The sequence below is a fragment of the Buteo buteo genome, chromosome 29 (genome assembly GCF_964188355.1).
Source record: "Buteo buteo chromosome 29, bButBut1.hap1.1, whole genome shotgun sequence".
NCBI lineage: Eukaryota > Metazoa > Chordata > Aves > Accipitriformes > Accipitridae > Buteo > Buteo buteo.
The window spans coordinates 3,272,122-3,284,655 of record NC_134199.1 but is presented as its reverse complement, the minus strand read 5'-3'; the positions used below and the strand labels follow the sequence as shown (position 1 = coordinate 3,284,655).

The window sequence follows — 12,534 nt, the reverse complement described above, 5'->3', positions numbered from 1 at the left end:
TCCAGGAGGTGCTGTGCCTCCCCAGCATAAGTGATTTCTGTTTTCCCTGAATGAAGCAAGACTGGGAAGTGGGAGATAAAAGAAACAAATTTTAGAAGTATTTAAACAGGAAACTGACCCAAGGCGGGGGGTGAAGGCTGCACAGAACCTAGCTTCTGGGGGGAGCTTTGTATTTCCCTGGGTCTCTGCTCTGTAAGTCTAAAGAGATCATTTAAGTACTGTCCTGATCAGCACATAAGTACTTGTTTCTTGTACTTCAAAAGGTTTATAACCTAAGGAATATGTAATTTTTCTTGGAAACAAAAATCTAAAAAGTGAAAATCCTTTGAGGGTATCCCCAATGAAATTAAGTTTAAACATTTTGTACTCTTACACTAGTTTTCTTTTAAAATACACAGTAACATGCAGATTACGATGAATAAAGCATGGTATTTTTATTATGGTTGTAGTAAAGCCAGACTCAAAGCTCAAACTATACACTGATTACCAAATATATATATAATCAATGTAAGAAGATGCAAACTAGTAACTTCTATGAAAAGGATTCTTGTATAGTGCAATAATACAAACATGCTGTGCTAACACTGGCTTTATTATTATTATTTTTAAAGACAACTGGAACTGTGCTGAGGTATCAGCTCCAAGGTGAAATCTCGGCATGCAAAGAGACCAATGGCCACTCATGAAACTCTAAGCCATGCACCTAAACTCTAGAAAGAGGCTGGGAAATTAAAAGTATCACCAGTGTCCAGCATCTCCTCCAGGCTAGCCCTAGGCAGCTTCCTAATGCAGTGTACAGGCTCCAGATCCCCCTAGGATATGTTTAATTCTTCCCAGCTGTACAGGAAGCCTGTGTGATTAATTTATGCACCTTATCACCCTATCTGGGTTAGGTACTTTCTGCTAATAGGAATTTATATTACAGATCAGAACACTGACATCATGCAGCACAGTGGAAATCACTGCCCAATGCTAGGGGAAGCTCACACTTTGCTGCTGCTGGGTTTGCAGTAACATAAAACCAAAGCAGCGAAACTCCGGTATTATTCCTGCAAATGGGGTTTCACAGAAGATGACCAAGGGGAAGTTTGGACTTTACCCACCTCCCTGAGAAAACTCAAATTTCCCATTCAAACATCCTCACAGATACTAGATATGTCAAGACCAAAAATATATTATGTTTTACAGTAGGGGATCAAGAATGCTTTTAAAATGACTTATTATATATAACTTCACACTGAGAAATGTTAAAAAGGATTAATGTAAAATGGTAGGCTTAAACCATTTTGCATAGACCTAATTAATCAGAAGATTATTTTTGGAAAGTTATGTTTACATGAACTGAACTCAGCAGAGAGTTTCCCTGGCAACAAGAAATGGCCCACTTAATATTGTGATGATGATATTTAATTGAGACCAAAAAAAAAAGCCTAAGCTTTGACTGATATCAAATCACGGTCCTACTTTTTCCAAATCAGAAAGAATTATCCATTTTGTAAATGGAGGAGGAAAGCACCAGGAACACCAGAGCTTGAGCAAACTAGAGCAGAGCTTCAGCAAACTAACGGCATAAATTAAGCTACTTCTATAACTTAAAATTTGCAGCATGCTAGTTACATTTTAAACAAAAATCAAATTAGTTCTTGCTGATTTCTGCCAACATTTGGACTTCCCCAATCCTTCTATCTTCTAATATTTTAAAATATCAGCTAAACACCTATTGTCAGCCACTAATGACAGAACACACAGAGGGAAAAAAAAAACAGGAAACTAAATGTTAATTGAAGGGTGGCTACAGGAGAAAAGTAATCTGAAAAAATCCAGAGAAGAGACTGGAGAGGGACTGGTGTCCCTCCCTCTCACTTCTCCCTCCTTTAGTCATGTTTTCAGTTAAGATGACAGCGTCCCTGTTCCAAGCAGCCTGGACTCTATACGAGCATACAGTTTCAAGGATATTTAGATAAAATGCCCCTAATCTGAGTGGAAGCAATGAAGCAAAAATAAGACTAGCCATAAATAATAACAAACTCAAGTTATCTGTTTAGTTGATCCAGTCAAGTCACTACCATAATAAGGGAGATATGGTTGTGTGTTTACAAAAATGACAGACTACTGAATTTTAGAGAACTTATTTTCCCCTGCCCAAAATAAAGTTTTTTGCTTGAAACAGAGAGAGAATCTAACTTTACAAAATGCTGTAGATAGGTAGTAGGTCCATGAGAATTCATTCCTATTAATTCTGCTTCCAAGGCCAGTATGATTTTTAGGCATTAGTTAGTCATGCAATGTTACCAGATGTTGTTGTACTGCTATACAAAAATGTGAGTTTTGTGGTTCAGATTTTACGATATACTTCTAACTGCAGAGGAAGGTATGCATTACATGCCTTAAGAGGACGTTTCAATGTAAAGATAAGATTTCAACTTCATGACAAGTCATTTAAAGAGTATATTTCCTTTTCAAAGACTTGACTGAAGAATGACTGTTCACCACGGAAATGATGAAAACCCTGGCTTTACATATTCCTGAGCAGAATGCTTCTGACATCAAGTTCCCACTGTATTTTAAGCAGAATATAGACTAAGATAAGAAAACATATAACATGTTATATGTTAACAATAATTATTGACATTAGACAAAAGCACACAAATAAAGATTAAAGATATGGGACCCCTGTTACTGCCTTCTCGCCTTTATACAATTTTACACTGTACAGCTTGATTTTCCTTACCTGTCTTCTTTAATCACATCCACAAAGTGAGCATCTGTCTTTTCTCTGATGTTTTTAAACCTCAAAGGAAGGAGAGCAGATTGATCCAGACTCACTCCACCCCATCTTCCTTTCTCTTGCAACATTTCATAAAGCGAGGTTTGACTATTGCTGAGCTTTTCTTCCTGTGGAGGACTCAAAAGTCCATTTTGAGTCTTAGGACTGTGTCCTCCTGGAGCCTGAATGACAGAAAGCAAAACATACATGGGGAACATCAGTGGTTGAGAAAGCAGACAGAAGAGATTTCATGGAGCAAAAGTTGAAAGAAGTTCTTCCCTCAACAAACTGAACTTTTACCTGACACGTCAAAGACCTAACTCCACCTGCCTTGAAGTCATTCACATCTTCTGTAAGTGTATGCCTGTTCAGGTGTTGTCTTTTTGCTTTTTACGTACCAAGTTTCCAAGGAGCAGAAAACCAAGTACATTTTCACGCACACGATGAAGACCAACCACAAGCCGAAATTTCATTCATGCATCTTAAGGTCAAGATTCTTCTAAAAAGCTTTTTAAATACTTACTTAAACTGTGCTAACTTTCCACAGGTCATGAGAAAACTTACTCTGCCAGCCCTTGCTGATCCTTCTGCTGACCACTACAGCCCTGATGCTTTCCCAGACAGAGCTTCCTCCTTTCTCCTACCTGTGGGAACAGCCCTTTGTGCATCTCATCATCCTACAAAAAAAATTATCCTACAAATTAAACTACATTTTCTTCACTAAGACAAACTACTTCTTTCCGGTTTTCTTTTGCTTTGTATTAATTAATAGTGTATTTAAATTTTGACACTAGCTTGCAACACAGCTTAGGTACACAGTATTATCAATTCTGGTTTCATTTGAGAACACAAATTACTTTTAACCAAAAATTGTTCTATTTTCATGGAAGCTGAAGTTCCTTCTTTTGCATTTTGTTTGACATAGACCAATATGCACTGAAGCAATTCCAAAAAAATTAGACACCTAAATATGGTTAGAATGAAAATGAACTGCAGTTAGTCAGGATCATTTTCAAATGCAAACATATATCAAACTTAGCATATCTGAATGTTAATCTCCCCCCCCGCCATGTCCTATCATTTATCATGTATCATTTATCCTCATCCTGAAACCCACTCATGACAGAAGTTTCTTCATTTCTGCCTTTACAGCAGTCAGCACAGCAGTGACAAGCTCCTCCAGAAGACTATTCTTGGATGCCACTGCAGTGACCATAAATAAATACCATAAATATCATCACCACCCCAACCATGCACTGAAATATGTTACTTAGATTGTAAAATCAACTTAGTTAAAGAAGTATCTGGTTTCTGGCTGCCCATGCAAAATTAATTCAACCTCCTTTGTGTATCTATCCTGTAAAGCAAATGAGGCACACGAATATAGGCAGGTATAGTGAAAGGTGCAGACCCAACCAGTGAAGACACAAGATTAATGGAGCAGCAGCAGAACGTCACCTTGTGCAGGGAAGAGTCAGAAAGCACTCAGGCTTGGCTCCCTATCTCTGCCAAGACCTCAAGAGCTAAAGTCATAACAAGGTGTGTTGGAATGTTTCCCTGGGAGCTACAGGAAAAGCAGGAGGGAGGTGGGCTGTGCTTCCCCTTCTTCCCGCCCGGGAGGGACGCAGGATCCCCACCCTGCGGGCTGCCCCGATGGAGGTGTGAGCCCCTAGAGCCACATGCGGGGAGCCAGGAGATGAAAGGATTCCCAGACTAGTCTCTTCTACCACTCACAACAGTTGTTTTGGCAGATTGCAGGTGTTCACAGCACAGTGACAGCAGCTGACAAAGTAGAATAGGAAATTTAGTAGTTACCTTGGTGTGCTGCCAATGTTTTGCTAAAGAACATAATCAACAGAAGAGAAAGGTGATTTCAGCAACACATATCTCAGCAAAAGCAGGCCAAAACCCCTTGGACCAGAGAGGCCCTTGTGAACGACCGACCGAAGGGCACTCTCCTCATAAGCCAGAGGCACAAGAAGTTCCCACATAAAAGGTCACCACTTTCTTTTCTATGGGAAAACATTCAGCAGCTTCAGAGCAAGTCTTCCTGCAACCGTAACAGGTTATCTAGCCTACCCAAAGGGAATACAGCTATGGAGCACAAGACATGCTGCAGTGCCAGGGTAACCTCTCTGTTTTTGAAATGAGGAGTACTAGCAAAGGCAAACCAAAGAGAACTGTCCAACAAGTTGCTAGATGTGAAAGGTCTTCATCGTTTGTTTGTTTGTTTTTAATTTATGCTAAAGACTATATTTGCTCAGAGCACTTCCCAGAACAACTTGAGGCCTAAAAAAAACCAACATTAAATTAAAAAAAAAAAATGAAGGTCATAGTTATCACCTTTTCTCTTTTTTTTCTGGTAAAGAATCTTTCTTCTTTTCCTCACCCCTTGCAGCAGATGTCGTTCCTTGAAAAGCAGGAACTGAGAGAACACAATTTCTGTTATGAGCAGCTCAAATAAAAGATATGGACTCCTGGGCACTGTTTGCTTTCCCTCTCTGTTCTTCAAGTTCATCTGAAAAACGCAGCAAAAATTTCTGCTCTTTCACAGAAGGTCAGCATGGACTTCTCTTGGCCTTTTCTCTTTAGCTCCTTGGCAAAAGCTCAAATCCCTAAGAAAATTCTTCCCTTCAGTCAGCTCAAGGTTTTCCTGTGCTGTCTCCACTCTGTTAATCTTAACAGGAGAGGATTACAGTGTGAAACTGCTTGTGTGTAAGGAGAAAATCCCTATTTATTAAATGTTGTTAGCTCCAATGTTACTGTGGTTTCTGATGGCAACAGGCTGTACAGGTTGCTTTGAGCACTCAGAGGTTTGATGCACCATGTGACAGTTTCCTCTCCTCAAGAGACGAGGAGGCTCCAGAGTCTGTTGGGATCCACAAAGGTCCAAGGACGTGGTTAACATCATTAACATTGCCTAAGGACAGGGGACATGAGTGCTACAGGGCCAGGCACAGCAACATGGCATGGGAAGGGAACAGACTCCAGAAATGGGTAGAGGGAGCTTATGGCTTTTCTTCCTAAGAAAGCTGAGACTGCAAAGAAGATTTGGAAATCAAATGCCATGGCAACTTTGTGTATGTAGCTGTTCTTTAAGCTTCCAGTTAAACAGGCATCCCACTTAACTGCTCCAATTTTTGACTTAGCAATAACTAAACCAAATCAAAGAAGGACATGCTATTTGGTCTCCACTAGCATGTTTCTTCCAGTGAAATTACAGACATTTTATTCAGTACTGTACAGACCTCTTCTAAGCAAGGTTAGATGACTTGCTGATTAACACACATGAATGCTAATACAGCTGTAGTAGGAAGAAACTTAAAGGATAATTCTGATGAAGACAACATATGACACTAGGTGGTTGGTACCTAAGGAAAATCTCTGTTTGCAGTCGGTTCCTGGAGATCCCTGGCACGTGGGCAGAGGAAGCCTGGGGAAGAAGCATCTCACACATACCATCTTGGCAGCCTGGGCAGATCTCCCACAATGTTTTCTGTCTTAAAGATCTCATGCTGTTTTGAGACTAGTACCTCCTGGCCACTCTGCTCTATCTCCCTCAGGGCTGAAGGGATTGTTATTTTATTTTTTTTCTTAGGCTGTTTCCTAGGAACCCTGGCACAGAATGTGGTCTACTGTGTCACATACCATTTCAGCCCAGTAAGGCAGTCCCTGCTTCTGAGCTTACAATTTAAGCATAAGGGACAACAGGTCAAATACAGACAGAGAGTAGAGGGACAAACACAGATTAATGTAGTAGCTCATCAGTAGAATAAGTGCTGGCAAGTTTTCCAATTAGCTCCATATGCGAGAAGAGTTGTAAAGACAGACGTGAAGAACAAGATAGCTATCTCTGAGCATGTTTATAAAGTGACTCTCCCCAACAAGGGAAAGCATTAAACTTATTTGAAAATATAACAAGCAGGTGATGAGCAATGGTATCCAGTCTGCATTTAGGCAGGAGCATAATATTCAGAAAGGAGTGAGAGGCAACAGGCAGAGGAGAGAGGCCACGAACAAGATGACAAACAGGCAATGTCTGGTATTGTAGAGGAAGTAGGTGGCTTCAGTGAGAATATCTAAGCAACAGGCAAGGAAAGCAATCTTGGCAGCAGCATACTGAATATGTAAGACACTGTATTTGTTGGTCAGAAAAAGGATGCAAACCGACATAAAGGCTGTGAATTTCAGCTGTGCATGTGAACAGAAATGACTGTCTTAGAGCAACAATGCAGGAGACATTGGCAAGACACAGGTGTAGCTTGTGGCTAGGTCATACGCAGCCAACTGGTGTAAGGGATGGACAGTGTGGTTGTGCTGTTTGTGCCTCTTTCTTTGGGTAGCCTCAGCATAACTTAATTTAAGAGCCCAAAATTTAGGTCTTTCTCAGTATCAAACTGGGCCCATAAAATTACTAGTAATTTTGAAAACTGGTGGGGGGGGGAGGCAGGGGGAGCATTGAACTAAATTTTAGAACACAACTGCTCAAAATCAAAATCAGTTCTGCTGCTTAAGAGCCTGCATAAAGGAATAGCAATGCAAAAATGAGAAAGCTATCTGAAGCAGAGAAATAAGGGGAAAGAAGGGAAGTGATAAATACTTAAATTACCTTCATACTGTTTTTATGCTCATCCTGACAACCATTTTGGATAGCTCCTTCGTCTATGCTGACATCGCAGTGGGGAGGAAGGGTGGTACTACATGAAGGGCAAGGCTGCAATGAGACAAAAAAATTTTAGCCAGGAACGTTCCGGTGTCCTTGTAGTATTATGCAATTTATAATTCGGTCCACTTGTATACTTGCAGCATGGTTAAAAGGTAAACAAAGCTACAGAATGGGAAGCAGGGAGCAAAATTTGACTGGAACAAAATGCACCACTTCAAAAATAAATCACAGATTTTCTGTTTACTGAAGCTAAATCTAATCCAGGAAAGCTTTACTAGTGTAAGATCACAGTTATACTGTAATCACTGCATCACAGAAAAGGACCTCGCCAAGGAGAATGAAATACTCTTTAGTGAGAGAAGTGCAATCTTCTTGTTTAAAAACTGCCTGCAAAAGGATCTGAATGGCATTATGAGTGAATACTTAGCACAAAATGCAGCAAAATTCAAAAAAATCACGGAACACCATGATGCATTATGAACAGTACAGGGAAATGGAAAGGAACAAATCTGAAACTAATAAAGGGAAATACTTTTTCATGTAGTGCTCTAAGACAGTAGAGTGGAGCTCAGGCTATCGTACATTGTTGAAGCCAAACACCCAGCAAATGTCACAGAAAACAAGGAAAGCAAAAACATCAGGACTTGTAATAGTTGCAGGTTATGCATTTTGGAAGCAACCTAAAATGTCACACTTCAGCTTTTCAAACAACCTAACCCCTTAGAGTTAAAATGTGATCTTCTTAAGGGGAATTAATCCCACATCTGTATCTTGCAAGTTCTTCATTCTTTTCTCCAGTCCTGGCAACGTACAGGCAGGACCCTGCATCAGAGGGACCCTGTCTGATCCCTATTGGCAATTCCTTTACTCCAGAGATGGTTTACTGTTACCAGGCTTGCCAGAAGTCTATTAATAGGTACAGAGACACCGGTCACAGGGAATGGCATACTAAATTCAGCATACTATATACTAATGGTGGTAGGTGATCCACAAAGCATCTTGATAAATTTTCCAACAAGCAACTTGAGCCTTTTGTCCCAAACTCAACACCCCATGTCCATTTTATCTGTTTATTTTGGACTCAGGAGGGACGCGTTCAAGCCTCTGTAGTCTATCATTCTTCTGGCCCAAAACCACAACAACTTCTGCCTTCAGGTTCACTCCCAATTTCAAAGACCAGCATGTAAGTCTTTTCAGAACTGACTTTTCACCCAAAGCCCCTTTTCCATCTCTGGTGTCACACCTGAAATTGAATAATGTGGCATGTTTGATTTTCAGGTTGTTACAGCATAGCATTTCTCCCAGCCCACTCCTCCAGTGACTACTGATCCACCTAATCACTCAACAATGCCTTTCAAAGGCTTTCATGAAAACTCTGAGCCTTCTTAGCAGCCACCAGACCATCATATCTGCTGTTTCTCAGGGGCACAGGCTGGATTGGGTCACTGACATTACTATGAGTTTCCTAATCTGGCATCAGATATGCAAGTTACATCCAGTTCTGAACCTGTATAGTCTGAACAAATACCAGCACACGTAAAGAAACTATGAAGTTGATTCTCAAATAGTTTTGTTTATAAATAATCTAGGACTAAATATCACAAATGCCCCAGCTACTTTGTGGAAGGCAATATCAGACAGCTTTAAAAATGAATATGACAATGGGCTAACGAGCCTTCTATGCTTCTAGAGCATTAGTAGATTTATCCATGGCAAAAGTCATTTAATGGTAATAAAACCCAAATACCTCTAACAAAAAATGAAGAAAATACTCCCTGTCTGACCTTGCTAATAAATCAGCAAGCCACCTCGAACAGCGACCTCCTGGCATTAAACCAGAAGACAAATATATCAGAAAAGAAGCCCGACCTTTTGAGAAGAGGCAGAAGTCCATCTGACTTACCCCATGCATTCAAGTCAACATCATTAACTTCATTCTCTGTTGTAGACATTCACACAAGCTCAGTGCATGTGACCCCATCACTATGAATAACACATTAATGCACTTTCAGCAAACACCAAGACAAGCAAAAGTACTTTCTGTTTTCACACTAAAGAGATGATTAAAACATTTTTTATGACAGCTTATGATTCCCTGTCAAGTCAGGCATTTTATAAAATATGATAGGGAAAATAAACTGATACCAAAACCACTTAAGCAGGTTACAGTGTTTTCATTCAAAAAAATCAGCTGCTATTATAATTTACTTATAGTTTTTAGCCTCTATCTTCAACATTTTAATTATGTACACGTATTTTATTGACATCTATACTGCAACAAGGTTTGCAATTAAATGAACTACAGATACACTGAAGGAGAGGAGGAAATAAAATTCCTTTCATGGATCAATTACTGTTGCATTCTCATTCCTGACTTTCCTTAACAGATCTTGTCTGCTAGAACATCCATTCAAGCCCAAAATGTGAAAGTCACCCTTTGCATCCAATATGGCCACTTATTCCCTTTAAAACAAAAATATTTCAACTTGCCTATAATTTTGCCCCTCCTACTTAGTCTCTTCTGCAGAGCTGGAGTCATCTCCTCCTACACTGACACTGTTTACAGCTTTGCATTTAAAACATTTGGCACGTAAGTCATGATTCTTTTGCGAATTATTATCTCCAGACCCTACCAGCAAGCCGCAGGCTTTAAAAAAAAAACAAAAACAAAAAAACCAAGCCACTGTAAAAAAGAAACCCACTCCTTTTAAAAAATTGTGCATGATCTGTGATTAAATTGCACGGTTGTTCTTATATATTTATTTCTTTTTTTAACGCTGTGAGACATACTCTAGCATGGCTGGCAAATTAAACATTCCTTGAAAGCTTGACCCAGCCTTCTCAGTCCACAATCACTCCAATAACAGACTACCCAGCACAGAGAATGGTGGTGTGCATCTATACTCGAAAGTGTGCTGTGGAGTCTGGAATACGTGTACCTAGACATGCTGTGAGAGGCAAGTATGCTTTGGCACTGCTATGCTGCAACTACAGTTGCAGAACATGTTTTTAAGGAAGTCCTCAGCATTCACACGATTGCTTCATCACTATGCTATACACATTCTGACGCGGTTTGTGGCAGGCATTAGACGGATGCTTATCAGACCGCAGGGAAAGCTGAGTTTGGGGTCATTCAAAATTCACTCCAGCATCAGTGTATTTTGGGCAAGACAGGCACACTATTTTTAAAGACTTGTGAGGCTGCTTAGGAAATCACTGGCCAGACCTGCAGTGCTTATGGTGATGAATAAAACCAAGCACCTGTAAGCATAAACTCAATGCACTACCTTTAACACAATGGTAGACAGGGTATCCAAGAAGGCTGAAACTGAGCTGGCACTTGTCCTAGATGGTCTTCTGAAGCAGCTTCTTTTAACTTCTCCTTCAGTTATTCGGATAACCACATTTGTACTTTTGCACTGTGCAGACCATCATTCAGCATTTAAACAGCAATTAACACCCAGCCAAGATGGTCCCAGAGCAGAAAATCAGGGACTAGGCAGTAAACAAAACATCGTGGGCCAGCAGCATCCCTCCACATTACATACTAGCTGTTTAGGAATAGTGGTGCATCTGTATCCACCTTTCTGCAGAGTAAATCACCCCATGTTTTAGAAATAGCTAATACCATAGCTGATCCTTAACAACAGATTTCATTTTGGACTTGGATCATTTTAACGAGTACCACCACAAGTTAACACTTAACAAATTTTATCAAATCCTAGCTGCAGCTAGGTCAGTTCGCTGTAGTTTCACAGTCCTCCAGTTACAGCTTACTTTGCTGTCTGACATTAACAAGGCATCCTTGCTTTCTCTCAGCACAGCACCCTCAGTTTTACTGCTTTGTTTAATCCCTTCTCTCCCTCTGTGCTCCACGGACAGGCAGCTCAGTAATACTTCTCCACTTGATATGTTCTTCTTCCTTCGCTACTTGAAATAAAGGAGTTTCTACCCCTTACTGCCACATCTGTACCTCTGCATGGCCACACACTGGGCAGCACAGACAGACTTATTTGTACAGAGACCCAGTGACTGCTCTGAGATTTATTTTCCTGCCTTATTTGCTAGTACCTTCATTGAAAGACAAGAGCAAGCTGGAAAGCTGGTGCCTGAAGGATGCCAAATATATTCTTTTATGCGGCAGAAGAAATAGGAAAGTATCAACAGCAACTTGAATGCAGTCAAACCATGCACAGTGCATATTTTGGGGATGGATAAAGATGGCTACAGCTACCTTCTGTAGTTAAACAGTCCTGGCTTACTCTCTGAGGAGCTCACTTAACTTTGGACCATATCCTTGGGCCAGCCTTCCAGCTGATCTCACTTGCAATCCAGTGTTTTTACTCCAAAACTTAAAACCGGGCACAGAGGCAGGGTAAAGGTGCCCTGCTTATGCTCTCCTAATCCAGATGACAAACATACAAGCAGCAAAAAGGGAGTAGCATGAAAGTCACCCCTCCATCAATGCTGTCGGCTCAATCTCAAACCTGTGTTGAAGAGATCCTCTCAGGAATAAACACACTGAAATCTAAGGACAGTGACCTGCAGACGACCACCCGTGGCTCTGACATTTGTGCCCAGCGCAGGCAACCCAGGACAAGGAACTCAGCACAAATTAAAATAGAGAATAGACATCTGTTGTTTGGGAAATCTGTTCCGAGCTGGAAGATGGAGAGTAACAGCAAAGCTTCAAAGCAATACACATTGTTTCACAGATTTCCTTGTCAGGAGATCTTGTGAGAGGTGTGAACATAACAAAATGTCATCCTTTCTCTAAGCTGAATCCATACAAATCACTGCCCTCAGTTCTACATATGGGTTTCTAGAGCAAGCAGATAAAACACAATCTCATAGCCTATTGGAGCATTTTTTCCCACCACACAAAAAATCCCATTATCTTTCTGCAGGGATGTCTGTTATACACTCATACAAAAAGGTTCACAGGTATGTGACCTGCATGATAGAGGAACGGCAGGAGGCTGCAGCAAAAGCAGAAAATCATAGAAGTTACAGTATCTGCATAAGGCATATTCTTTATTCCCCCCCCTAAAATCAAGACAACTGAAAAAACAGCATTGACCTCTCAGTCTTGAAACATATA

The 12,534-nt window shown here is 40.5% G+C and overlaps 1 protein-coding gene across 5 annotated transcripts in view; it reads right to left on the bottom strand.

The window, feature by feature from the left end:
* ADCY9 (adenylate cyclase 9) overlaps nt 1-12,534 on the bottom strand; it is a 98,135-nt gene that overhangs the window by 36,325 nt on the left and 49,276 nt on the right. For all 5 annotated transcript variants that reach the window (XR_012654647.1, XR_012654648.1, XM_075059247.1 and 2 more), the window contains 2 exons: nt 7,377-7,481; nt 2,732-2,949 (listed from right to left, as the gene is read on the bottom strand). Coding sequence is in view for 3 of the 5 variants with exons in the window: in XM_075059247.1 (XP_074915348.1) it covers nt 2,732-2,949; nt 7,377-7,481 (323 nt within the window). In the remaining 2 variants the exon portion in view is untranslated. The remainder of the gene's footprint in view (nt 1-2,731; nt 2,950-7,376; nt 7,482-12,534) is intronic.